This window comes from Strigops habroptila, chromosome 10 (genome assembly GCF_004027225.2).
Source record: "Strigops habroptila isolate Jane chromosome 10, bStrHab1.2.pri, whole genome shotgun sequence".
Lineage (NCBI taxonomy): Eukaryota > Metazoa > Chordata > Aves > Psittaciformes > Psittacidae > Strigops > Strigops habroptila.
The window spans coordinates 30,145,342-30,171,644 of record NC_046359.1 but is presented as its reverse complement, the minus strand read 5'-3'; the positions used below and the strand labels follow the sequence as shown (position 1 = coordinate 30,171,644).

The 26,303-nt window shown below is 53.1% G+C and overlaps 3 protein-coding genes across 7 annotated transcripts in view; 2 read left to right on the top strand and 1 right to left on the bottom strand.

Moving 5' to 3' along the window:
- Positions 1 to 5,459, top strand: part of PPP2R5D (protein phosphatase 2 regulatory subunit B'delta) — a 25,401-nt gene extending 19,942 nt beyond the window's left edge. For all 4 annotated transcript variants that reach the window (XM_030499272.1, XM_030499273.1, XM_030499275.1 and 1 more), the window contains exons 13-16: positions 153 to 254; positions 1,630 to 1,702; positions 2,158 to 2,274; positions 2,631 to 5,459. In XM_030499272.1, coding sequence (XP_030355132.1) covers positions 153 to 254; positions 1,630 to 1,702; positions 2,158 to 2,274; positions 2,631 to 2,768 — 430 coding nt within the window. In that variant the 3' untranslated portion in view covers positions 2,769 to 5,459. The remainder of the gene's footprint in view (positions 1 to 152; positions 255 to 1,629; positions 1,703 to 2,157; positions 2,275 to 2,630) is intronic.
- Positions 5,331 to 6,665, bottom strand: MEA1 (male-enhanced antigen 1). Its single transcript, XM_030499284.1, has 3 exons — positions 6,287 to 6,665; positions 6,082 to 6,202; positions 5,331 to 6,015 (listed from the first exon to the last, which is right to left on the bottom strand). The coding sequence occupies exons 1-3, from the start codon at positions 6,515 to 6,517 to the stop codon at positions 5,852 to 5,854; spliced, it is 516 nt and encodes a 171-aa protein (XP_030355144.1). The 5' UTR covers positions 6,518 to 6,665; the 3' UTR covers positions 5,331 to 5,851.
- On the top strand, positions 6,598 to 26,303 carry KLHDC3 (kelch domain containing 3). Of its 2 annotated transcripts, none has more exons than XM_030499279.1 (11): positions 6,598 to 6,777; positions 12,098 to 12,333; positions 13,712 to 13,888; positions 16,067 to 16,182; positions 17,529 to 17,600; positions 17,816 to 18,029; positions 18,308 to 18,394; positions 21,210 to 21,318; positions 24,968 to 25,041; positions 25,413 to 25,491; positions 25,666 to 26,303. In XM_030499279.1, the coding sequence occupies exons 2-11, from the start codon at positions 12,180 to 12,182 to the stop codon at positions 25,730 to 25,732; spliced, it is 1,149 nt and encodes a 382-aa protein (XP_030355139.1). In that variant the 5' UTR covers positions 6,598 to 6,777; positions 12,098 to 12,179; the 3' UTR covers positions 25,733 to 26,303. The 2 variants fall into 2 exon arrangements, with proteins under 2 accessions (XP_030355139.1, XP_030355141.1); XM_030499281.1 differs by lacking the exon at positions 6,598 to 6,777 and adding an exon at positions 7,233 to 7,606.

Genomic DNA, 26,303 nt, shown 5'->3' with positions numbered 1-26,303 from the left:
AGCTGGGAATGTGTGAAAACCTTTTGTCACATTGCTGTAGTATATGACTTGCTGCTGCCGTTAGCTCTTGTCTGCACTACTGCTGCTATCTCAGGGCTGAGAACCTGGAGGATCCCACCGTGACTTGTTCTGCTTTCCTCATTTCTTTGCAGGACAATCCATGGGCTGATATACAATGCACTGAAGCTGTTCATGGAGATGAACCAAAAGCTTTTTGATGATTGCACACAGCAATACAAGGCAGAGAAGCAAAAGTGAGTAAGAGGTTCTTGCCAAGTAACTTGAGCTCGTGCGGGAGTCTCCTTGGTGTACAGTAACAGATGGTAGATGCCAGTAGGCAGAGGGGAAAGGGAAGGGTGGTGCAAATCATGCTGTCAAAAAGTAGGATTCCTCAGCAATAACTGTGTGGAAGGATGAGAAAAGTAAAATGTGGGCCCTGATAACAGCTCCCTCAGTTCTGCCAGAGCAGGTAGTTTGGAAAAGAGTGACAGAGTTTGCTGGGTCATGAGGAAATAAATTGCAGTGTAGAGGATACTCAGCTTTGAAGAGATGTTTATGCTCTTGCCAGTGGAATCCTGCTGCTTTAGAAGCACTTTTCTGAAGAGCTTTGCTGCAGTGGGCATATTGCATCTTTCAATTTTCCAGTCATAAAGGTGAGAAAATACCTGGAATTTCAAAGAGCAGATGATGGGGATAAAAATCTGAGCTCAGCAAGTACCTGTACCATGATGCTGCAAAGAGGGAAAAAACTCCACTTTTTCTTCTTCCTTGTGCTGGCTTTGGTGCCTTGCTGAGCTGAGGCAGTTCAGTAAGCAAGAAGGAAACTTTTTTCTTTCCCTGGGTCTGTTTTCTGCTGACTTAGTGACATAAAGCAGTGCTGCTCATTCCTGGATGAGCCAAGGCTGTCACAGGGCTGGCACTGGGCAGGGCTAACCCTTCCTGGCAGTGGGGAGCTCTGGGATATGATCAGTTGTTCTGTGAAATACTAATAAATAAGAAAGGTGGGATATGAATCAGAGCTTGGGAATGGGTAGCCTGCATATGGAGAAATTCAGGTTTTGTTAACATCTGAATTGAGAGTAAGCAAGATTTCTATTTTTTTCCTCTTATTCCAGGGCATTTGGGAAGCCCAGAAATGTCTGCACATCTATTTTAAGCTGCAGTGACAGCACATTTACTGTGAAATCTACCTGGTGTTTCCACTGGGAGTTTTTTCTACCTGTTTAGCTTCTACCCATGCTGACCTGCTGTGGGTGACTGTTCCCAGCACTGGTGTGTGTCTCGTGGAGAATTGTTCTGGAAAAGGTCAACAAAGCAGCTCAGAGCTGTCTAAGAAATAGATGGGTAGAGCTGCACTATTTTCTGCTCGTGTTATGATTTTTTTTCTCTCTAGTGCCTTTCTGCCTAATTATGCTTCAGAAAACCTTGTTTTTATCAAGGATATACATTGTGCTCTCCTAGATAACCAAATTTGGTGAGATGTCAATTGTAGACAGAATTAGGAGTCTCCGAAGGACAGAGCAGCTCTTCCCCTTGCCTGCACTTTCCTGCTGTCTCTTGCTTTTCCTGTGAGTGAAAGCTGCACTTTCCCCAGGAGTTCACACTTGTGCTTTCTCTCTCTCTCTGCAGGGGAAGGTTCAGGATGAAGGAACGAGAAGAAATGTGGCAGAAAATAGAGGAGCTGGCCCGGCTGAACCCCCAGGTGGGTAACAGCAGGGCCTAAGATGAATGAGACAAGAATGGGGGGGGGGTCTTGACCTACTTCCTCACCTCCTGAAAGCAGGCTCTAGCAGCTGATCTCAGTCCTGTGCACACAACTGCAATGGTGGTCCCTCCCTCCCTCCCAAAGCCCAGGGTTTTGGGCGTGCTGGTTGTGTTTTACCAGCCTGGCCCTCTGCAGCACTGACCTCTAAGTAATGCCTTATAGGGAGCAGGTACCTGCTTAGATGTTGATGGAGTCCTCTCTCAGCTGTGGCTGTACACACATTGTGCCATGGCTCCTGCACTGGGTAGGAGAAGATGCTCCTTTCCTGTCTGTGTACCTACTGCTACCTTTGTGAGTGCCAAAGCAGTGTGCTGTGCTGTGTTAAGATGCTGAGGGAGAAGGCTCAGTGTTGGGTGGTGTGCTGATTCTCCAGCTGTCTGTGTTGTCTGCAGTACCCCATGTATTACGCACCTCCCCCATTGCCTCCTGTCTGCTGTATGGAAACGGAGACCCCGACTGCAGAGGACATACAGCTACTGAAGAAAACGGTGGAGACAGAAGCTGTGCAGGTGTGTAGGTGACATGGGGCCTTCTACAGCTACTCTCAGACCAGCCAATGCACCAGCGTAGTCAATCCAGGGTCCAGTTTCCAAGTGTTCTGAGGGGAAATGCCCCAACTCTCATCCCTGATCTTTAGAGATCAACCTGTAGTCTGAAGAGTGGGGTTTATCCAACCTTCCAACTCTGGAAGAAGTGCAAGTGGGATGTTTCCATGTCCTTTTGGTCTGTGTTTGGCTCTGAGCGTGTTCCACAGCATGCTGTGGTGGCACCCAGCATATGCCAGACAGCTGGGGGTGGAGAATGGGGAGGCTGGCGGTGTGGAGGAGTTTGCTGCTGATCCCTGACTCCTTTGGTTTGTCTGCAGATGCTGAAAGACATTAAGAAGGATAAAGTTTTGCTGCGCCGGAAATCTGAGCTTCCTCAGGACGTCTACACTATAAAAGCCCTGGAGGCCCACAAGAGAGCAGAAGAGTTCCTCACCTCAAGCCAGGAGGCAATCTGACAGGCTCAGGAGCTGGCTCGGGAAGCTCTGCCCCATCCCTTTCCCCCAGGGGTCACGGAAACACACTCAGTTCTCATGTATAACTAAGGAATGAACATGGTGAGCTGTGCCTGTCCTCCACTCCATCCGCATCCCTCCAGGGTAGAGCTGGGTTTACGTTATAACTTGTATCTTCCCACTGTCATGTCCTTCTGCTTTTCCTCCTTCCTTCTGCTTTTCCACCTTGGGTGTGTGTGCGTGAAGGGAGCCTGCCTGCCCTGCCGGTGTGCCAGCCTGGGTAGGAGCTGCTTCATTCCCAGCTGCCACCTGATCCTTACTCTGCCTGGGAGCCAGACGCTGCTGCCCTGGCTCTGCGTTGGCCAGAGGTGACCGCGTGCGGCTCAGCGCGCTGCTGCGATCCCCACATGCCAAGGCTCTGCCGTGCCTGCCCCATGCTGCCCGTGCAGCCAAGCCCTGCCGTGCTCAGGGGTCGAGCTGAGCATGGGGCGGAGTTTGGGGGGGCTCTGCTGCCTCTCTGCCCTGCCTTGGGGTGCAGCCCTGCAGCTGGAGGGTCTTACATACATCAGAGATGTTTGCTTCCACCTTTCTTTTGCTTCAAGTCCCTTGTTCTGTTCCCCTGTCAGTGGAGTGGGGGTTCAGTGCTTCGCCACCCCCAGTAAAGCTGGGTGCAAGCACTACGCACTATTGCAGCCCTCCCTTTAGAGCATCCTTAGAAGCTCTCCTGTGGGAAAGTGAATTCCTTCAGCTGTTTGTGTTGGTCCGTACTGACTTGTCTCCATCACGGTGTCTTGGGTTAATTGTGGGCCCAGAATTAGCTTCCTGCTTTGTAGCAGATGTCAGCCACTGACTTTGCTTTCTTCCTCTACCTGCTCAATTAAAATACTCCTGTAGCTCTCCCTTTATTGCTATAACCCATCCTTTGCTCTGCAGTGGCCAGGGTTTCTAGGAAGCTTGTGCTGCTAAAATAATGTTCTGCAAACTAGTGGAAGCAATGGATACACATCATGGGGCCAGGCTGAGTTTCTGAGTGTTCAGTTGTCTCCTCTTTGTGATCAATGGCTTGGTGCTACTGCTGAACTGCTTCCATGGGTGCTCTGAGAGAAGTCCACCTTGCTCTGTCACTCTGGCACCTGCTGTGGCAAGAGGCCCTTGTTAGTTATCATATGGTGCATCAGGGACTTGTGCTAAGTTAGCCTTTAGAGCACACTTGGGTGCTACTGTGATCCAGCTTTCTCCCTACCTTTTTTGGTGCAGATTCAGTGCCAGGCCAAGGTGCCACCTCAAAGGGGCCAGCTTGTGATAGCAAAGGGAGTCTTCCTCGCTTCTAACCTGCTGCGCCTGCTTTCTTGACACATCAGCTTAAGTGGGCTTGCAGTAGCTTACGGGGTCAGTGCTGGTCTGATGCTGCTCTGAAGCATCATGGGATGTTGCAGAAGGTCCTGGTGTATCTTCTTGTCCTCACCAGTAAACCATTCCCAGGTCAGAGGTTCATCCCCTCTAATCTCACTGCTGGTGTGCAGCACATCTTTCCTCCAGCCCAACCAAAGCTGGTTTTCCCGCGTGCATCCTGCACCCCCTGCCCTGTTTGGCTCTCAGTTCCCCACAGTAAACATGCCACCACCTCTTGGGAGCAGCTGGCGAGCACAAGGACATGCGAGATCACCCTCAGCCACGCAGGGCCCCACCTCCCCTCCGCTTTGTGCAACGGGCCAGTTCATCAGGAGACTTACCAAACACCTCAGGGAGGTTATTACTTATTTTGAACATTAGTTCAAGCTCATGGTCAGCTGCCAATCAATTACCTCATGCCTGGCACAGCATGTAGACGTGCTCTGGGTGATGCTGGACGGCGCACAGGAGCGGCAGGCATCGCGGGGCGCAGCAGGGACGGGGACTGCTGGGAGTCCCCTGCAGCAGGGCTCGGGCTGGGCAGGTTTCCTCCCGGTGCAGTACAGGCTTTCCAAATCTGTGCTTTGCCTTGCGTTACAAGCCACCACCTCCTTTCCTGTGGAGCCTGCGCGCTACTAGGCAGCAGCTGCTCTTCCCTGCCTGCAGAAGGAGCAGAGTTGTGGTGCACAGAGGCTGTCGCTGTCCTACTGATGCTCTGTCTCTGCTGGCAGCCCTTGAGTGTGGCCAGAGGAATGGGCCGTGGCAGGAGTGGAACGTGTCCCGGCTACATGCTGTACAGCTTCGATGTTCTCATAGCTTTGTGTCTTGTTCTGGGTCAGGGAACTTCTGCTTATCACCATTAGTTTCCTGCCTATTCATTCCAGTGTCCTGGACACCTAAGAAGGGGACCATGTGAGAAGGGGTGGAGCGTGTTCGCCCTCCCCACCACGTGTACTGCTCTGCGCAGACCTGTGTCTGCCACGCTGCGGCTGCCCCGTGCTCAACCGTTGGGTTCTAGCATTAGTGCTGCTCATCTCTGCCTCTGCCTCTCCCCACGTCAGTCAAATGGACAGAACTGGAGCTGCCTCTTCCACTTCACCTGGCTCCCTCCTCCCAAGGGAACAAGCAAAACTAACTACTGCATCCACCCCCTGGACACAAGTATTAAGCTGCTTACAGTTCATATGTACATATGGTGTACTTTATTTTCAGTAGAGCATTACATAGTATGAAAGTGTTGGATTTTGTACAGATGTCCCTGTATGTACAGAACTAAATAAAACTGATCTCTTGGAAAGACAACATTGGACTCCACCTCCGGTATTCCAACACACAGCCCCCGGCCTGGGGGGAGAGGCCCTAAGTGTGGAGAGGGACTTCCAAATCCAGTGTTTGTCCCGAGGAACTCTCGGCAAAGCCAGCCAAGCCCCCTCCCTCCTCACACACACACAAAGGTACAGAAACCTATGGCCAGGCTCCTCCGAGGCAAAGGAAGCCAACACAAGGACATCACAGCAACTTACGTGCCAGCCAGAACCAGGAAAGAGGAGCAGGAAGGGAAGTTGGACGTTGTCAGTGGGACAACCTGGGAGGTGGATGCTGGCCAGTCCTGTTGCCACCCAGCTCCAGGGCAGCGGGTGCTGTGTGGCAGAGGGAGGGCCGGGGCTGGCAGCCCCTGCGCCGCAGCTTGCCCATCACTTCCACTCGGGCCTGGGTGCGCCGAGGCCGTGCCGGGCCTGCAGCGTGCGCCGCACCACGTCCTTCCACTGGTCCTCCGAGATCTGGCTGGCCCAGGGCGGGATGCCCAGGCTCGGGAGCTTCACGCCGGCCATCGTCCTCTTCACCAGCTCCACGTGCTCTGGGAACAGAGAGGGCGTGAGGCCGCGGCACGGCGCCGGGCGGGCGCGGCCGGAGCCGCCGTTACCTGCGTCCATGGGGATGGAGCTGCGGCTGCTCTGAGCCGCGCCGCCTGCCGCCGCCGCCGCCTCCTCTTCCTCCTCCTCCTCGCTGTCCGCCGGCGGGTCGGGCAGGTGCAGCCTCAGCATCTGCAGCGGGAGGCGGGCAGCGGGGGTCAGGCGCGCTCCCCCGCCGCCGGCTCCCCTCAGCCCCGGCCCGGCGCTGCTCGGTACCTGCAGCCGCTCCTGCAGGCCGGGGCCCGCCTCAGCAGCGGGGGGAGGCCCGTCGGCGGGGCCCTGCTCCGGCTCCTGGCTCAGCGGCTGGTACAAGTACCCGCCGCCTCCTTCCTCTTCCTCCTCCTCCTCCTCGTCTCCGCTCCATCCCGCCGCGCCGTCAGGGGCCTCCGGCGGCCCCGGCTCCTCGGGACACACCCGCTCCGGTCCCATACTCCGCGGCCCCGCCATGCACCGGGGGAGGCCCCGGCCCCTCCCGCCGCCGCCGCCGCCGCCGCCGCCCGGAAGCGTCGCCGCGGGGCACTGTGGGTGCCGTAGTCCCGGGCCGGGAGGCCCCTCCGCCGCCGCGCCGGGCTCCGCGGGCTCCGAGGGGCTGGGCCGAGCCGAGCCGGGCGGGGCGGCGCCGCCGGACTACGAGTCCCAGGGAGCGGCGGGCAGCGGCTGTCGGAGCGGGGCTGCCCGGCCGGACCGGGCCGCCTTCCCGCCGCCAGGTACGGGGCTGAGGAGAGCGGGAGCCGCCGGGGCTGCGCTGGGGCTGGGGGGGGTTGGAGCTACCGCTGCGCCCCGCTGTGAGGCCCTGGGGCGGCGGCTGGAGGCGCGGGGCGGCCCCGAGGGGTGCGGGGTCGGGCTCGGCCTCCCGCCGCCGGGCCTTCGCTCTCCATCCCCGCCGGCTTGGTCAGCTTCAGCGCGGGTCGGGCTGGGGCCATGTTGCCTGGTCCTGCCCGGCCCTGTGTGCCCCGCAGCGGTGAGCGCTGTGCCCGGCGGACACTGCGTGGAGGGTCCCGGTGTGACACAGAAAGGAAACACACGGCTGCATGTAAAGCACAAACGGCCACATCAGCGGCTGCCCTTGGCATGGCACAGGCACTCGGGAGCGGCCAGAGGAGGGGAGGGGGTCAAGGAATGTCTCCGAAGCTCAGCTGCGCTCCGTAGGGAAGCAGCAGTGGGGCTGGGGAGGAAGGGGAGAAGCCAGCTCAGTAGGTGCGGGGTCTGAGCTGGGCTTTGGGCAAAAGGAAGTCAGCGGTGAGCAAAATATTTGGGCAAAAATGAGGAGGTGGAGCTGCGGTCTGCACGGAGGGACACGGGAATGAATGTGTGGTCCGTGATTCCCATGTCTGACGTGAGCTTCCAGATCGGTCCGAGTTAAGCTCAGGGGCTGTTCTAGCACCGTCTAGTTCACTGGTGCTGGAATTGCAAGCATCCGAGCTGCTGAATGTGCAAGCTTGCAGTTTCACACTGCCTTAGCATAAATAGTCAAAGCATCAGATAAATGTCAAGCACGAGTGAAGAAAGCGGCTTGTTCTTGTGCTATCTCTGACAGTAAGTTGGATGTGCTTGAAATAGAACTGTCTGCATGGGCTGCTGCGAGCTGGCTGGGCTATTTTAAGTGGTACTAACCCTTGTGGCTGGCATCTTTGGGGAGACGGGACCGAGGCAGCCACACGGTAGGATTTGCTCTTGCAGGGGCAGGAGGCTGCTCTGCTTGGGGGGTGGGTGGGGGGGGGCTGTAATTTTGGGGTGACAGAGTGAAAATCCAGGCCACTTTCTGCTGGGTTTCTCTCCCTTGCTGTGGGAATGGGCTGCAGCAAAGCTGATCTGAGCAGCTTTCAGGAATGGCTCTAGGTTTCTGTGTGGTGTGCAGAGGAACACACTCTTTGTGCAAAGGAGTGGATCCAAGGATATATGTTTTTGCTCTAAGATTGTAATCTGGCTGCTGTAGTTGGAGGCGGTCAGTAGCTTTGTATCTCAAATGAAATGTTTTCATAATTGGAGACGAGAAGGCTCTGGGGAGACCTGATAAGTCTTCCAATATCTAAAAGGGCCAACAAGAGATCTGGAGAGGGGCTTTTGACAAGGGCCTGTAGGGACAGGACAAGGGGGAATGGCTTTAAACTGACAGAGGGGAGATTTAAATGAGACATTAGGAAGAGGTTCTTCCCTGGGAGGGTGCTGAGGCGCTGGCACAGGTTGCCCAGAGAAGCTGTGGCTGCCCCATCCCTGGCAGTGTTCAAGGCCGGGTTGGACACAGGGGCTTGGAGCAACCTGCTCTAGTGGAAGGTGTCCCTGCCTGTGGCAGGCGGTTGGAACTGGATGAGCTTTAAGGTCCCTTCCAACCCAAATCAGTCTGGGATTCTATGATCTTGAGTGCTGCAGAGGAGGGGAAGAGCAGAGGGTGTCACTGTAACAGTTTTGGAAGGTTTGCTAGTGAGAAATTGAGTGATTTTTCTGGTGATCTCAGATGTAAGATGGGGAATATGGATGATGATTGTTTCATGCATTATGTGCATTTTCAGACTGCAGCACAGCCAGAGATTTGGACCTGTTGTCTGTAGGTGCTGTATTTGAAGACCACGGAGCTGAAAAGCCCCAGGTCCCTGGTTGCCGCTGCTGGCAAAGAACAAGGGTGCTGTTGAAGGGTGTCCAGAGCTAATTCTCTGCCCTGTGAGCTTCCTCTCGTGACTGCACGCCTGACACCAGTGACAGAGCTGCTCTGCAGTCACCCCATGGCAGCTGTTGCACCACTTACTCTGAAGCGTGTACCTTGTGTTGCTGTGCCCAGCCATTGAGGGCTTCAGGTGGTGACCACAGCAGGTTATTTTGAGCACTTCTTAATTTTAGCTTCCCTGTGCTTGGTGGCACAGGAACAACTCGTTGCTTTGGTCACTTAATTGCCAGCATCATCAGCATCAGGTACTTCAGCATTAGGTGAAGTGTCACCTGGCTTTGAGATATGTTCTTGTTCCTGGCAGTTAATGACAGGACCTACCCAGGGTTTCAACCCAAGTTTCTCTGCATTCTCTGTGCTTGACTGTAACTCTAAATGGATAATGCCAGCAATGGGCTGAATGAGGAGCTGGTGCTTGTTTTGGTGGAGCAGCTCTGGGGAGGAGAAGGGTGGTTCAGCAGGGTCCAGCAAGGGGCACACACTGAGCTCCGTGTCTGCACAGATCCATATAGAAGACAATAGCTCCTAGTGGCAATAGCCTCTGTGATCTGAACAGTTCCAGCTTAATTTTGCAGTGCAGAGTGAAAAAGCACCTGGTTTGCCTGAACTGGGAAGTGCACCACCTCCTGCAGCCAGTGCCCTCCTGATTCTCTGGCACGATTTACCTCCATGTAATCAGTATTTCTGTGTTTTGTAGCCTACATCCCTGCTGCTGGTGTCCTAAATGAGAAATCACAGAGTGTATTTTGCATAACAGTTGGGGGAGATTGTTAGTAAACTGTTTCGTATTGATTTGGTTGCTCCCCTTCCCCCCCAGCTGTGCCCTGTGTAATCTTTAAAGAAACCTAAGGCATCCTGCCTAATGTCAAGTGTATTAATGCCTCATAGGAATGAGGTTGGAAGGTGGTGTATTTATGTCCTCATCTATATCATATGAATTATCATTGGCTGTCAAAACCTGAAATGGAATATAACAGTGTGCATAGGCTGTAGGACAGAAAATAATGTTTTTTTTCCTCAAAAGATGTGTTTAACTCATGTTTGTAGATAGTGCAGAGAGAGGAATTACAGGAGGAAAAATAGCTTTGGGACAGAAGAGTGGTCCGATGAAAGGATTTCAAAAGAAGGCAGGAGAAGAGACAGGCTGGAGCTGGATGGGGGGAATGGGGAGTCCTCAGGAGATGGGGCTTATCCTGTGTGTGGCTGAAAAGGGGAGAACAAGCGCTTGGCAAAGGCGGGAAGACGTTGGGATGGTTTCGGAGTTGTGGGCAGTGGCAGAAGCAGAAGATGGAGCCTGGCTGGATGTTTTTACTACAGTGTAGAGAAAAGCATTTGGGTTTGGAAAAACCTTGGCAGCTTGTTAAATCCTGTGTTTTCCTTTACCTTTTAATACATGATCCTGTAAGGATCACTTCACGCTTCTGATTCATTAATTTTATGAAGAGAAAACAGCATTCCTGCATGCCCTGGGTCCGAGGAATGGCAGCGAGAGGCTGTGCTGGTAAAGCTTCGTGTTGTGTTTGCTCTGAAGGGGTATCCCCATCCCAAGCTAAGGCAAAGCGTGGCCAACTTCAACCCCATCACCCCCACCACTGCCCCGGGGAATGGTTATCTCTGGGAAAATCTTTCCCTGTAACCCTGGTTGTAGAAACGACAGCACAAAACTGTTGCTACAACATCAACATCGTTTCCTACAGTGTTGTAACCAGCTGGCCCTTGGGCTGCTGCCTCTCAGTTGACTGGATTAACTTCTTAGGATGTGTAGTCTTTGTTTCCTATGTTCCTGTGACTCACTTTAATTGTGAAACTGTTCGGGCTCCTGTTGGGTGGAAGGGCCGGTGTCCTGCTCTGGCAGCAGCGTGCTCCCCGGCACATGGATCAAGTGAACTCCCAAGTGCGAAGGAGAGTTTTCCCAGCCTTTCTGGCCAAAAAGGCTTGGCAGGAAGCCTGCCTGCCATGCCAGGCTGCTGTGCTCCTCTACCCCAGAAGGAACCGAGTGGAGAACTTGGAAGCAAGATTAATCCTCTTAATCTTCCAGGATCAGGTTCAGCCTGAAGGGTGTTGAAAATGTTGACACTGGTGGTAAAGTCCAGCTGAGCTCCTTGGAGCTTTCACAGAATCACTTAACCAAGAAGTGATTTAGAGGAAAATATTGGTTAGATTTTCAGTGGTAACTCATGACTAGGCAGGAAACAGATTTAGATATGTGAAGTCTTCAACAGAGTCCGAGAGGTGACTTTGGTGGTCTCCATGGAAACTCATCTCTTCTGTAGCTTTGCGGAGGACTTGTACAGGAGCTGCTGCCTGGCTTTAAGAATGTTATAGTAATTTAAGAAACAGAATCCAAAGCTGCTAGATCTGAATTTGGGATAGTCCCAGACACACAGTGAAACATGGCCTGTAGCGGGGGCGCCTGCTCCTGCGCCCTTCTGGAGCCACTCTGCTGGAGAAAAGCTTGATGTGACTTTCTGGGTTGCTGGCTGCACTTCAGGTTACAGGGGTTGCCGCAGGGAGAAGCAGCTTTGCAGGAGGGACTCCTTAGTCTGCGCTCATCTGTTACAAGTGAGGCTGCAGGATGGAAAATGTCTTCCTCAAAGGGCAGTCAGGCATTGGAACAGGCTGCCCAGGGCAGTGCTGGAGTCACCGTCCCTGGAAGTGTTCACAAACCGTGTAGGCGAGTCCCTCAGTCATGGGTTAGTGGTGGCCTTGGCAGTGCTGGGGAGCAGTTGGACTGGATGATCTTGAAGGTCTTTTCCAACCTGGCTGATTCTGTGATCCTGAGAAAATTTTCATAGGTATGTCTGGAGAAAGAGGCCTTATTCTGATCATTAGCACAGATCAGTGAGTCCAAATGCTAGTGCTGTAGCCCACCCCTGTATCAGGGAGGCAGTTGCTTTATGTGGGAGTCGTTCTTTGGGTTTCTTTTGGTTTTGGGATTTTAATGTTTTCCTCTGCTGTTCCTCACCACTGATCCCAAGGGCATGCTGTCTTCCCTCTGGCTCTGTTCTTTTCACCTTCAGAATTGGCTCTCACGGTGTGTTTTCATTCATGTGGACAAATTGTTCTGGCATGCCCATGGTGTGTACATGAGCAAGGCACAGCTGGGCACACAGCACTGCTGCCGTCACCAAAGGTGCTTGCCTTGGGCCTCTTGTACAGCACCCTGAGGGAGTTTTGTATGTGAGGGCATCTCTGCTTGCTCAGTTACAGTACCTGCCTCGTGCCTCCTTCCCAAGGGGACAGTAAAACCGTCTCCAGTCAGGAGGCAGATGAGTGAGGGTACAGCGCTGTGACCTTTGTAGTTGTCATTCAAGGGAGACCTGCAAGATGGGTCGGGTTATTTTAGCGTTCTGTCTGTGTTACAGAGCCAGGTGGCAGCGCGGTGGCCGAGGAAGCATGTGGCTGTGGCACTGGGGGCCCTGAAGACCGCCTGGCTCGCGGGGAGGAATGCTACGGTGGGCAGTGCACTTGGAAGGTGGGCCGCGGAGGGTGAACCACGCTGCCGTGGCCGTCGGGCACAAGGTCTACTCCTTTGGTGGATATTGTTCTGGAGAAGACTATGAGACGCTGCGGCAGATTGACGTCCATGTCTTTAACGCAGGTAAGCACGTCCCTGTGGTACATGGAGGAGAAGTGTCTTGCTGGATTCGGTTATTAGTTGTCTTACCCACTGCTCCTTGACATGTTCCACTCTGTAACAGGCTGCCTGACTGATTGCCACAAAAGTTAGTAGCATACATGGGAGCCTCTTCCCTCGTGCAGTCCTGTATTTGCAGCCTCAGGGGCAGGGCACAGAGGGCTGTAGTTCAGCAGACTGCTAGGACCAGGACTCACTGGTAGGATAAGGACTTGCTAGAGTAACCACATAGCCCATGGCTTGTTTTGTCCTTGTTCTCTGTGAATGTTAACCCAACTAGGTGCAAAGAGGTGATGTTTAGCTGGCTCAGGTCCCCATGCAGTTTGCAGCATGACCCTGGTGTGGAAGGGGTAGGGTAGGAGCCAAACACTCAGTTAAGTCTCCAGGTTTAGACTCATTTTAAGATGCCTGACCCTTTCTCCCTCCCTATGATAGCATTTCAGGTGAACTGCAGACTGTTTTCTGCTATGTTTTGTGTTATCTCAGTGTTGAAAACAAAACTGGAGGCTGTATGTGTAGTAAAGGCAGGGTGTATTTGCCATGTAATACTTACTGTGACTCTTGCCCAGTCATTAAACCCTCTAATACCTGTTAATTGCTCTGGCTAATGCTGAACGTGACATACAGGCTGCCAGGAAGGAGAACCTGTAATCACAAGGTTAGCAGGGAGAACTCCAGTACAGAGGGGGATAAAGGAGACAGGCAGCTGTCTCATTTAGAGCTTAAAAAACAAAGCAAAAACAAATAAACCCTCTTCCTACAAGGCTGCTGAGTTGTTTTACTGAAACTGCACCACTTCAAGTCCAAATGATGCCTTCAGGCGTTCCCTCACACAGTGAATTATTCCTGTGCTGCCCATTCTTCCAGCTTTGAGTCTCTTCACAAATGTCACGAGCCTGAAGTCATGTCTGCATTCATTGTCACCTCTGCACTTCTTCTTTTTCCTTTTCCTGGTTATTGTGTTTGGGGTTGGGGTTTTTTTTTGGGGGGGTGGATTTGTGTTTTTCTCTGTGTGTGGGTGTGTGTTGTACCTTCACTTACAGTCTAGAATGAGCCAGACTGGAAACCTCCTCAGTGTAATTGATGCAGAATGAAGCCTGATTCTGTCCTTGGGTCCTCCAGTGCTTCCTCTAGTCTCGTGTGTGACAGGGGCCTGTGGAAAACTGTGCTTCCATATTCCTGAACTAGCTACTACTCATCGTCAGACACAGCTTTGTCTTGGTTACTAGACTGTTTCTACACCTTGCCATAGGGGACAAAAGCGCCATGCAGGGTGGGCTGTGATCTGTGAGCACCTGTAGTGGGCTCAGCATTTGACGTGGGCTCAAACTTGTGCTTTCAGTGTCTCTGCGTTGGATCAAGCTGCCTCCAGTGTGGACAAACAGCCGAGATCAAGTGAGAGAGGTGCCCTACATGAGGTATGGGCACTCAGCAGTGCTCATAGACGACACCGTCTACATATGGGGTGGTCGCAACGACACTGAGGGAGCCTGCAACGTGCTCTATGCCTTTGATGTCAGTAAGTTCCAGCTTCTCACTCTTCCTTGCTGCAACTGCTCTTGATGATACCCCCTCTCTGCCCCACCACACTGCTTCCAGACTTGTTCTCCCATCCCTCAGTCTCTCTACAAGTGACAGTCGGAGGAGATGGTGCACATGGGGAATTGGTGTGGCTGGCTGTTTCAGCAGGTTTAGAAGGGGAGCAGGGTGGCTGGTGTGTCTGCACAGTTGACTTGCTGTAAAAGCCTTTGAACAGAGACTGCTGAGCTTGTCCAATAGTCAAACTGGTTTGAATTTTTCTATCAGCTTTGTGTGCTCTCTCTGATAGTAACTACTGCTGAATTGTTTGCTCTGTGTCGTGTGTTATTCCTTAACCATGGTTGAAGGTTGCAGCGGGAAGGGGCTAGAGCTCTCAAGGATTGTGGTTCCTCTCAAGGGTGGTCCTTCTTTCTGATAGCATGAAGGAGAGTGAGGAATAAAACAGAGAAGTAGTCAGGGCCAGGATGGCAAAGTGAGGGAAGGCATGAGTCAAGAAAGTAAGCTCCTTGAGCCTTTTGGTTGGCTTCTCCATAGTGCTGCTGGAGCAGCTGGGGAGAACAGGCACCATCAGGAACTGGGTGCACATGAGTGTCAGGAAAGGAAGGGAGTACATCTGGATTCTGGAGGCAAGTCCATCTAAATACCGACCACTAACTGCCTTGCTGGACTTGCAAAGGAACTGCTTACTCTGGTGCTTGGTCATGGGTTCCCGTCATTGCCAGCAGATGTCTCGCAGCTTGGAGCTGCTCCCTGGGCACAGGGTTTCCCCCTTCCCCTGACACAAGCAGCTGGGAAGCCACCAGTGAGCTTCTGTCTACACAGAGGCCTTGTACTGGGAGCTGTCTGCCCTCCCTGCCAGCTCCAGTGCTTTAGCGTTAAGTGACGATTAACAACAGGCCAGACTCGAGTCCTGTCCGAACCCTCTGCAGCTGCCTGTACACGCTGTGCCTGTCCCTTGCCAGTCCTGGAAAGTGAGGCTGGCAGCTGCAGCCCCATATCTGTGGGGCAAGTTCCACTGCAAGAGTGGCATCAGGCTGGTTAAAGTCCTGGTTAAGCGCAGCATTGTCCCCTGGGGCACTGAGCAGATCACAAGTCAAGGTCCTTACCATCTCTAATTTGACATGTTGTGCTTGGGTGAGCTCTTGTTGATACCGTGTGACTGGGCTTGGAAGCAGCCCATGAAGGTAAGGAACTTGATAGCCACTGCAGCTTTCTCACTAGAGGCTGCCCAGGGATTCTTTTGACCTTGCAAGACCCTTTGTGTGGTTCCAGCTGGAGCCTAGTTGCATAGCTGTAGCCATGGGCCAAGTTCAGAGAAGTTATCCTTGTGAAGAATGTTGCTTTGGCTCCAGTATTACCACATCTTGAAATAAGCGCTGCTCTTGGCAGCTCGCAGCAGTTAGCTGCCTCGGGGCTTATCTGTGCCTCTCTGGGCTCTGGGGACAGGTGCCTGTGCTTGGCAGGGAGTGAGGCTTGGCTCCCTGCTGCCCTGGCATGGAGAACAGCTCTGGCTAAAGTCCTCCCCTAAATCAAGCCAAACCCTGGAGCTGAATGTGGCTGTTGCAGGCTCCCAGGAAGCTGTGTGAAGGGTGGAGAGTGAGGAAGGCTCCCCCCTGAAGAGGGGATGAGAATGTAACAAGGGGAGCAGATAAGATAGGGAGAGCTGCACTGCAGAGGTGGGGATGTGCACAGTAGCTCTGTTGACATGGCAAGCTGGTGGTTAAGTGGCTTCTGCCTGGCTTTGAGAGCTGGTTTTCCTCAGCCAGTCAGCATCTCCATGCCGTGAGGTCAGCTTTGCCACATCATTGCTCATTGTAATTGAAACTGCAAATGCAGAGTTGGTAAGTGACTCACAAGTAGGCTTTGCAAGAGATTCAACAAGACTAAAATTGCTCAAGCAGTGCTGTACTACTCACACTTCAGATGTGAGCTGTTTGTCAGGTCAGGCAGAGCCAGAAGCTGAAACCTCTGCCACCATGTCCTTCTGCAGAGGCTCAGGCAGGCAGCTTGGCCTGAAAGAGCCTGCAGCCTCTCCGGAGAAGCAAATGCTGTGTGTGAGAGAAGGATTTCTGCCTAAGACACGAAGAACAGCAGTAAAGAGCTGTCCCATCCCAGCACCTACCCTATTTGCTCAGCGTTCCTGCCTGTTGTGTTTCAGACACGCACAAGTGGTTCACGCCAAAGGTGTCTGGAATGGTCCCGGGAGCGAGGGACGGGCACTCGGCTTGTGTCCTGGCAAAGAGCATGTTCATCTTCGGAGGTTACGAGCAGCTGGTGAGTCCTCTCTGAAACTGTTATTTGGCAATCCCTTGGGTGTTCCTACCCAGGACAGTGGTAGAAGCAGGGTACGGGGGCATATTTGTATCCATAGTTGCTTTCCTTTTATAGCTCAGCCAAGTTATGGCATTAATTACCCAGCTGATGCTCGTTGTTTTGTGGAGCAGATGCTTGGGAAAGTAGGTGTAAAAAAAATGGTGGATTTTTTTTTCTTCCCCGAAACATACAGATAGGTAAAAATCTTTATGTTTTTATATATAATTTTTTTCTGGCTCACTTCTCAGCCAAATTTAGGTAGAGAAATACGTAGCATTTTTAATAGATACATATTGATCCATATTTATTTTAATTTGGCTCAGAAATAACCCAGAAAAATCACTTTCCAATCTCTGCAGTGTTGCAGTGAGGTTTTGTCCTAACCTGGTACATGTTCCTTGTGTTCTGTACCTGCTGTCCCATCTTGCTCATTCCCTCCAGCAAACACTTGCCTTCCCATTAAGAATGTCTTGAGCTGGAGGTCATCCTGCACTATCTGTCAGTGTACCTCCTTTGAGCAAATCCTTTTGCTCCGATCTTAAGAAGTGAGTAAATATCATTTCAGCCTACCGCCAGGCTCCAGAAAAGGTGGCCAAAGTCACATCTGTTTATTATGGAAGAAAGCTGAGGCTCTGTTATGACAGTCCCAGCATGATTCCCTCTCTTCTGAGGGCAACAGCGTGCCAAATCCGTGATCTTGATTACAGCAGCAGGAGCACTTCAAATGTGGCTTGCTTTAACCAGTACCAAACAAGGCTGTTGCTGTCTCCCTGGCATCTCTCCTGCCTGGAGTCTGCACTTTGTCTAAATGCAGGCTTTTCCAGGCAGCTAGCTGTTTGGATCCCAAGTTTTGTGGGATCCTTAGAACCGCTGGTGTATTTGCTGCTGGATGTTTGGCTTCCTAGAAGTGATCTTAGCTTCTACCTCTCATCAGGTGGCCTTAGCAAAGCCAGTTTGACTGCCCCATTAGTGCCCCTTTCTGCTTCCCGTTTCTGCTGCAAGGGGTGGAGGCAGGTTTCTGCTGTTAATGTATGTGTTGTGTCTTTGGGGGAAGGAACTGAGCACCAAATAAATGGGAAAGCTGCAGGGAGAGACAGGATACCTTTGAGGATAAATAGGCTTTGCCTCCCTCTTGCTAAGTGATATGTGTGCTGCCTACCCTGACATTTTGGAGCAAGCACGATGTCTTCTAGGAAGTACTGACTCCAAAGGGATGCTCCAGGTCTGTAGGACAGCCTCCTTCCTGGGGCCAGATGTGACCAGGCTTCTCAGTCCCTTTGTGACCAAGCTGTCCTGCTGTCTTCCAGGCCGACTGCTTTTCAAATGATATCCATAAGTTGGACACCACAAACATGATGTGGACCTTAATCTCTGCCAAGGTCAGTGTCTGCTTTTCATTCTGGTTTGCAGAAGAGATCTCATATCTGCTGTTCCCTGGGGTAGCTGCCCACAGTTCTCTCACAGCTTCTGTCTGGTGTTGCTGGGATCTACAGGAGGGAACATTCTCCAGGAGAAGGCAGCCACCTCAGCTCCTCATCAGCATGGGTCATCTGCATCCTTCCTGTTGTTCTGTCCCTTTATGCTGTCCCTGCAGGGCACGCCAGCTCGCTGGAGAGACTTTCATTCAGCTACCATCATTGGAACAAAGATGTACGTGTTTGGTGGCAGAGCTGATCGTTTTGGGCCATTTCACTCCAACAATGAGATCTACTGTAACCGCATTCAAGTATTTGATACAGAAACAAACTCCTGGCTGGACTCCCCTCCAACTCCAGTGCTCCCTGAGGGCCGGCGGAGCCATTCAGCATGTGAGTGTGGGTCTGCTGAGAGACAAGGACAGTGGAAGGAGATTCCTGCCTGCCTCAGAAGGGGAGTCTGGTCTGCTGCGTGGAGATGGGGGTTAGCAAGGGGTCTGCAGGGCCTGGCTTCAGTGGAAAGCTGCTGCTCTCCAAAAAGCCTTGCACATAAAGGTGATGTAGTGAGGGTGGATAGCCAGGGCCACTTCGCTTTGTGTTTAGTGTTGGGACAGGGACCTGCTGGGCTCTACCTTGGGTGTCACACTGATGTCTGTGCTTACTCCTTGCAGTCAGCTACAATGGGGAGCTATATGTATTTGGTGGCTACAACGCACGCCTGAACAGACACTTCCACGACCTTTGGAAATTCAATCCAGGTATTTATACTTTGAACTTGTTGCAGGGGTAGTGCTCAAGGCCCTTCAGTGTGTGAGTGCTCAGATGAGCATACTCTCCAAGGGCTAGGAGCATGCTTGAGGGGAAGTATCTCTAGGGAGATATTGCTTGAACTCTGGAAAAAAAAGAGAATTTATCACCTGTGGAAGAAGGGACAGTCACCCCATGAGAAGTACAAGGATGTTGTTAGGTTATAAAGAGAGAAAGTTAGAAAGGTGAAGGCACAGATGGAACTAAATCAGGCCACTGCCATGAAAGAGAATAAAAAGTACTTTTACAAATATATTAGCAATAAAAGGAGGGCCAAGGAGAACCTCCACCCTCTACTGCATGCTAGGGGAAATCTAGTGACTGAGGATGAGGAAAAGGCTGAGGTACTTAATGCTGCCTTTGCATGCCCAGTCAGCATGTCTTCATGAAGGGCAGGTCCTGCTTGACCAACCTGATCTCCTTCTACAATAAGGTGACCCACCGAGTTGATGAGGGAAAGGCTGTGGACATTGTCTATTTGGACTTAAGTGAAGCATTTGACACTGTCTCCCAGTGTTCTCCTGGAGAAACTGGCTGCTCATGGCCTGGATAGCTGTGTTCTTCACTGGGTGGAAACTGGCTGGATGGCCAAGCCCAGAGAGTGGTGGTGAATGGTGTCACATCTAGTTGGGGACTGGTCACTAGTGGTGTCCCTCAGGGCTTGGTTAGGGCCAGTGTTGTTTAACATCTTCACTGATGATCTGGGTGAGGGGATTGAGTGCACCCTCAGTAAATTTGCAGATGACACCAAGTTGGGCGGGAGTGTTGGGGGTACCCTGCTGGCGGGTAGGAAGGATCCACAGAGGAATCTGCACAGGCTGGATCGATGGGCTGTGGCCAATGGTGTGAGGTTCAACAAGGCAAAGGTCTGGGTCCTGCCCTTGGGCCACAACAACCCCCTGCAACGCTCCAGGCTTGGGGCAGAGTGGCTGGAAAGCTGCTTGGTGGAAAAGGGCCTGGGGTTGCTGATTGATGGAGCTGAACATGAGCAGCTTGTGTCCAGGCAGCCAAGAAGGCCAACAGCATCCTGGCCTGTATGAGCAATTGTGTGGCCAGCAGGGCCAGGGCAGTGATCATCCCCCTGTGCTTGGACCTGATGATCTGAAGGGTCGTTTCCAACCCAGTTGATTCTATGATTCTGTTCTATGAAATGGCTCTTCTTCAACAGCATTGACAGGAACTTGCTGCCATGTCTTCCTCACACTGTCTCCAAATCCTAGTTAGAAAGTGCAAAAGGAAGTATTGCTGAAAGACACAAACCAAAGGGTAGTTGGCAAAAACCTGTTCTTAAATATGCAGAAGCGTTGGCAGAAAATAACATAAGGGGAAGAGGTGGGGTTAGGGGAGCAACAGACTGTAGCTGGGGGCACCACTCAACTTGAGCTGCAGGATCACAATACCACATTCCTTTGGTACCAGATCAAACTGTGCAGCAGAAGGGGTGGCTCTTCAGCTGGTACCCTGAGTATCAGTCAACTGTGAGTTGTTTTGGTGCCCTTGGACACTTTTCACAGTCCAATAGACTGATTTTGTTTGCTAATTGCTTTGCACAGTGAAGTCACCTCAGAGCAGCCAACTTGCTGCTCCCCAAGCTGATCTATGAGCTAGTGTGAGAGCTCCTGAAGGTTTCAGGGCTCTGCATTAGCGATTAATCACCCCCCTGCATCCTTGTACAGAGAGCAGCAAGGACAAAGGCTGCTGTCGTCTTTTCCACCTGGTTCAATTCCCCCTGCTCCCCTCCCACAACCAAGCTGTCCCAGCAATCTCCACTCTGCGGTGATGCTCTGCACGCAGTGCCTGCCGCCAGATGGAGCTGGTTCGTGGGTCTCCCTCCAGATCTGGACCGCAGCAGGGTGCTGGGGATGGAGGCTGCCTGCCTGCTCCTGGAGCTCTGCCCTGTCCAGCTCCCTGTGGTGGCCAACCTGCTGCTGGGGCAGCCTGTAGGTCCCGGCACTCAGTGATCATCCTCTGTACGGGGCACTGGTGAGGCCACACCTTGAACCCTGTGTTCAGTTCTGGGCCTCTCACTGCAAGAGAGACATTGAGGGGCTGGAGTGGGGCCAGAGAAGGGCAATGGAGCTGGTGCAGGGCCTGGAGCACAAGTGTGATGAGGAGCGGCTGAGGGACCTGGGGGGGTTTAGTCTGGAGAAGAGAAGGCTCAGGGGGGACCTTATCACTCTCTACAGCTGCCTGAAAGGAGGATGGAGCCAGGAGGTGGCTGGTCTCTGCTCCCAAGGAACAAGGGACAGGACAAGAGGGAACGGCCTCAAGCTGCACCAGGGGAGGTTTAGACTGGATATTGGGAACAATTTCTTCCCCAAAGGGCAGTCAGGCATTGGAACAGGCTGCCCAGGGCAGTGGTGGAGTCACCGTCCCTGGAAGTGTTCACACACCGTGTAGACGAGTCCCTCAGTGCCATGGGTTAGTGGTGGCCTTGGCAGTGCTGGGGAACGGTTGGACTGGATGATCTTGAAGGTCTTTTCCAACCTAGATGGTTCTATCATTCTATGACCTCCAACTCCCACTTCAGCAGGCAGAGCTCCAGGGCTGTGCCTGGTCCCGAAGTGACACTTCAGTAAGAACTTCATAGAAGTTCATCATTTTGCCAGTAGTGAGAAGAGGAGGTCAACAGGGCGGGTAGATGTTGGGTAGTTGGTGTCTGTGGGCCTCCAGTTTTGCCGTGATCTGTTTAAATCCATAACCTGCTTATACCCAGTTTTGGCCAGGCTCCTGTGACAAGCTGGTGCATTCTTTTCTGCCCCTTAGTTTCTCTTTCTTGGAGGAAGATTGAGCCCAAGGGGAAAGGCCCATGTCCTCGGCGCCGGCAGTGCTGCTGCAGAGTGGGGGACAAAATCATTCTCTTTGGAGGCACCAGGTGAGTTGTGTGGGTTTGCCATCCCCTGCAGCACAATGTGCCTCCACGCTCTGCCCCGTGCTGTAGGCAGATAGATTCCAGAGGCAACTGTCCATCTACCCTACAAGTGTGAGAAATCGTGTAGGTCAGAGCTCCTCTGGGAAAAGGCCAGTAGAGTGATTGAAGGAAGCTTGTGAATCTCCTGGTGACAAGCCTTCTTGTACAAGTAGAGGCCAGAGTATGTAACATCCTGTTCAGGAGGGGTTGTGCAGTGGTCAAGCTTCCTGTGAAAGAGGCGATGGGGAGGAGGAAGAAGATCCTGCCATCAGAAGGACCAGTATCTTAACCTGCTGTGCTATAGCAGACCTCAGGGTGACTTATCCTCCCCTATATGCTGCCCTGCTTCTCCCACCAGAGTTTTTCTTTCACTGGGAAGTGTGGTGTCTGCCAAGCTGCAGTGGGATGTCAGCTCAGCTTTGTTGTGTGTTTGAGGAGCCCATACACACAACAGGGCAACATTCTCTTCTGGACCAGGGTTTCTTAGCAAAGTTTCCATTCACAAAAGGGACCTGATGTTGGGGATTTAGCTGTCAAGCACTGAAAGTGATACTGTCAGGGTGCAGGACAGCTGAATTTGGCCAAGAGCCTTAACAGCTGCTAAAAGAAAGGAAGTGGCCCATCACCAGGACACACTCTATGCTATCTGTAATGACAAACTGCAGCTCTGGAGCACAGGCCTGTTGCCCAGCATCCACCTTGCAGAGACATCTGAAATGCTTTCAGCCTCCACATGGTTTGAAAAGCTTTGGGGCATTCTTTGGGACCCTGGAAGTGGCTTTTGAGGGGTACTTCTGAAGACAGGTTTGGGCAGAGAACAAGGGAGGGCAGGTTCTGCTGATGGGCTGAGCAGTATATGACAGTGAGGGGCCTTCAGGCTCCAGGGGATCTGGGGGGGTGCTTGGTTGTAGGATGTCCATGTGTGTGTGAGGCAGTGGCTAGTGCAGGAGAGATATGCAGAGGTGCTGAGTTTGTCCAGTCTGCTCAACGGATCCTGGGTGCTGCTAGAAGGCTTGGTAGCGCTTGATGGCAGTCCTGGACGCTCTCAGGTCCTGCAGTGTGGATTTGTTACAACCTCTGATGTTAAACCTAGACACAAACCACAACAAATTTCACATCAGCTTTTTGGACTTCGGTCCACCTCTGCCAGGCAACGCAGCAGCACCTTGTTTTCTCCACTGAACAACTTCAGGATTCAACTTGTTCCTTAATCCACGCTCAACCCAAATGCAGGTCAGTTCATCACTGGGTCCAGAGCAGGGCAATGGAGCTGGTGAAGGGCCTGGAGCACAAGTGTGATGAGGAACGGCTGAGGGACCTGGGGGAGTTTAGTCTGGAGAAGAGAAGGCTCAGGGGGGACCTTATCGCTCTCTACAGCTGTCTGACAGGAGGATGGAGCCAGGAGGTGGCTGGTCTCTGCTCCCAAGGAACAAGGGACAGGACAAGAGGGAACAGCCTCAAGCTGCACCAGGGGAGGTTTACACTGGATATTAGGAACAATTCCTTCCCCAGAGGGCAGTCAGGCATTGGAACAGGCTGCCCAGGGCAGTGCTGGAGTCACTGTACCTAGAAGTGTTCACACACCGTGTAGACGAGCCCCTCAGTGACATGGGTTAGTGGTGGCCTTGGCAGTGCTGGGGAACGGTTGGACTTGATGATCTTGAAGGTCTTTTCCGACCTGGCTGATTCTGTGACTCTGTGATCACTAGTTTGGGATAGGAAGAGCTGCTGGTAGCCAGGAATGCAGCCTGCTTGGACTGGGGGAAGGCTGTGGGGAAGGGGGAATGGCGCTGGGGCCTGCGCTGGCTTCCTGTGGCAGTTATCAGGTGTGTTCTGGAGCTGCCTAGAGAGATAAGTTTTCCAGGAAGTGGGTGTAATGGAGAATTCCCCGTGGTCTGCTCCTGACCTGAGCTCCGGGGAGGGGGAGGGGGATTGGGAGGGCTCCTGGAGGATGAGCCAGGGTCAGCTTTCCAGGCAGCAGCCGCGCTGGAGGATGGGCCGGCACAATCCCTTTGTGTCCTGCCTTCCCCTGCTGGATTCACATACGCTGATCAAGAGGCACTTCCACAGCGTGCCGGCTCCTGTGGCATCCCAATGCTTTGTTCCCTTCGATAGTCCTGCCCAGACCCTGCTCTTTTCCCCAGCTGGGGTCTGTCACTGTGCCCAGCAGCAATCCTGTCCCTCGCATCCCATCTAAGTGACCAGGAAGTCTTGTAGCACTGAGCTCAGTGTTCCTGTTCGCTGTGTCACAAACCCTGGCCTGGTTTCCTCCCAAACCCACCAGCACTTCAGCACACAGAGACTATCCACAGGGAAGAACAAGACAGAGAGGGAATGCTATGAAACAGAGCTTAGCTGCACAGTTGCTGATCCAGGTTTGGCTTGAGGCTGTGTTTTCCCTGACAAGGCTTAGAAATGCCTGGCTCTGGTGAGGGAGTTTGGGTTCTCACTGGGGGCTTCATGCAGAGCTCTAACATGCTGAGCTGCTGTGCAGCTGGAAAGAGCAGTTTTGCCAGGCTTTGGCTGTCTCCTGGTCTTGAACTCCAGGCTTTCCCTAGCTGCTTGCAGTTTGGTGATTAAAACCACAAACGAGGTGCCTGCTGGCTTTCCTTTGAAAGATAAGGGATGGTCTAGGGTTTCCTGTGACGTGGATGCGAGATTAGATTGTGGCCTGGTGAGCACACAGGGGTGGAATTAAAGGGGCTCTTGCCTGTATCCGGGCAGATGGGATCCATCAGCAACAGGTCTTCTGTGTGGGCAGCGAGCTGTGCCCTGCAGCTTGTGCTGGGGTTATAGGAACTGGGGGGGCAGGTTCTGTCTCGTGTCCCGTGAGATGTGAAGCTTAGCGGGTCATAGGTGGGGAAGCAAGTGACGCTGGGGTGAGAAGTCACTGCCTGAGGTCTCAGTAAGCGGTGAGGACACAATAAATTGCCTTGTCACAAACCAAAGCAGGACTTAAACCCCCCTTCCTTTGTTTCAAATTCTCCAAACAACCACCAGCCATGGGAGTGCTTCCCTTGGTCCAAGCAGCTCTGCTCCAGCACAGGCTGGTCTCTGTGCTAAAGGGATGCAGTGCCCGGTCTCTCAGGTGCTTTGGCTGTTCAATTAAGACTGCAAAGGCAGGAAAAAATAGGTGAGGCTGTCTGTTCCCTAGGAATGCCTGGAGTCATAGCTCCTCACTGGCATTCTAGGACCAACATGGCAAATTGGGATTGGTTTTAAATGAATACTGCCCTGATTAGTGCCTGACATGTGCTCAGTTACACTCTGAAATGCTGTCCCCATTTTGGCACAACCAGGGAGCAATGGCTGGAGCCCACAGTGATTCCTGGGGGGCACCAGCGGAAGGAGCAGTGTGGAACCAGCCAGAGGCTGGTTGATGTACCTGTGGGTGAGATGTGCAGCAAAGCAACAGAGACGGGGCAGGCTCGAAGCTGGAGTCGTTGTGCTTGCTGACGAGAAGGAGGCAGCTCCCCCGTTCCCTGCCATGGCTTAGAGGAGATGGTGTGTGTCTCTGCACCCGGCTCTGTGAGGACCTGGGGGAGCCCAAGGGACTGTAAATGATGGACAAGTATTTTGGCATTAACTGACACACTTTTCTTGGCTTCTGCAGCCCGTCTCCAGAGGAGGGAATGGGTGATGAATTCGACCTGATGGATCACTCAGATCTCTACATCCTCGACTTTAGTACGTGAGCACTCCCTGCCCAATTTGTGCCTCTCACCACAAGGTGCCCTGTGAGCAGGCCCTGCTGTGAAGCACCATCCCATGTCCTACATGGCTCCAAGTCCCTGTCTTTTGTTGCCAGGCAGTTGTCTCTGGCTGGTCTACATGGCTTAAGGCAGGCCTGAGCTGGGCTCATGGCTCTTGCTACACACAGACTTCTTGTGGGAGCACAGGAGACTGCTCCAGCCTGTCCCTGGTGTGCATCCTGCCTTGTCCTTCAGGGTGCTCTGCCCTGTTCCTTATGGCCCTGGCTTATTCAATTCCTGGACAATTCCTGCCCCCACCAGAGTGTCCACCAAGGCCCACTGTGCCTAACTGCCTTCTCCTTGCAGGCCCCAGCCTGAAGACGCTGTGTAAGCTAGCAGTGATTCAGTATAGCCTGGACCAGTCCTGCCTTCCCCACGACATCAGGTACTGCATGCCTTGCTCCCTGTCCTTGGGGTGCTCCAGGGCTGCCTGGGGCCCTCCTCAGCACTGTACATCCTCAGGGCAGGCTGGCCTGGAGACCACAGCTGAGGCTGACATGCAGTGCACAGGGCACTGTGCTCGTGCTTTCTCTCACTGTACGCCATCGGTGTGTTACAGATGGGAGCTCTCGGCCATGACGACAAACAGCACCATCAGCCGTCCCATCGTCTCTTCCCAGGGCTGATGTCAGCTCGTCCCTCCACCACCCTGCCCTCGCCCCTCCACACACTGACCTCTTGCTCTACTGCCTGCATGAGTTTTTAGCCCTTTCGATCAAGGAGCCTGTGAGCTCAGTTCGTCCTGCCCCAGCCAGGCCTCCCTCTGCCCTCGTCTTCCTTTGGGCAGCAGAAGTGTGCAGGCAGAGCTGGCCACTGGGGAAGAAATGGGCTTGCCCCAGCAGCACAACTGTGAACTCCCCTCCTTGCTGATGGATCCAGCATCTCCTGCCTTCCTTCACCTTGCCTATGGAGCTGCAGCTGCGCTGGCCTGGTCCCTGGCCACTTTCCAAGGGTCTGAATCAACTCCTACCACCAGCCATGGCCCTGGGGTTGGCTGGGGGCTATGAACTGTTCCTGTGCTGCCTCCAGAGAGCAGGGATCTCCACGCCTGCACCCGCCAGCTTCCTGGCACCAGACGGCAAGGTCCCAGCCCCACGCTGAGCCTGACGTGGGGGCCTGGGCCCAGCTGGACTCTCTGCCCAGCTCCCCTGTGAAACAGCAACCGGGGGGGTTTTATAAATGCTGAGGCAGACTTGG

What these genes read in the sequence shown, in the direction of transcription:
- MEA1 (XM_030499284.1), bottom strand. Translation starts at nt 6,517, where the DNA reads ATGGCGGGGCCGCGGAGTATGGGACCGGAGCGGGTGTGTCCCGAGGAG. An exon ending in GCCTGCAGGAGCGGCTGCAG is followed by an intron (nt 6,203 to 6,286) that starts GTACCGAGCAGC and finishes CTCCCGCTGCAG; the next exon opens with ATGCTGAGGCTGCACCTGCC. An exon ending in CTCCATCCCCATGGACGCAG is followed by an intron (nt 6,016 to 6,081) that starts GTAACGGCGGCT and finishes CTCTGTTCCCAG; the next exon opens with AGCACGTGGAGCTGGTGAAG.
- KLHDC3 (XM_030499279.1), top strand. Translation starts at nt 12,180, where the DNA reads ATGCTACGGTGGGCAGTGCACTTGGAAGGTGGGCCGCGGAGGGTGAAC. An exon ending in GGACCTTAATCTCTGCCAAG is followed by an intron (nt 17,601 to 17,815) that starts GTCAGTGTCTGC and finishes CTGTCCCTGCAG; the next exon opens with GGCACGCCAGCTCGCTGGAG. An exon ending in TCTCTACATCCTCGACTTTA is followed by an intron (nt 25,042 to 25,412) that starts GTACGTGAGCAC and finishes TTCTCCTTGCAG; the next exon opens with GCCCCAGCCTGAAGACGCTG.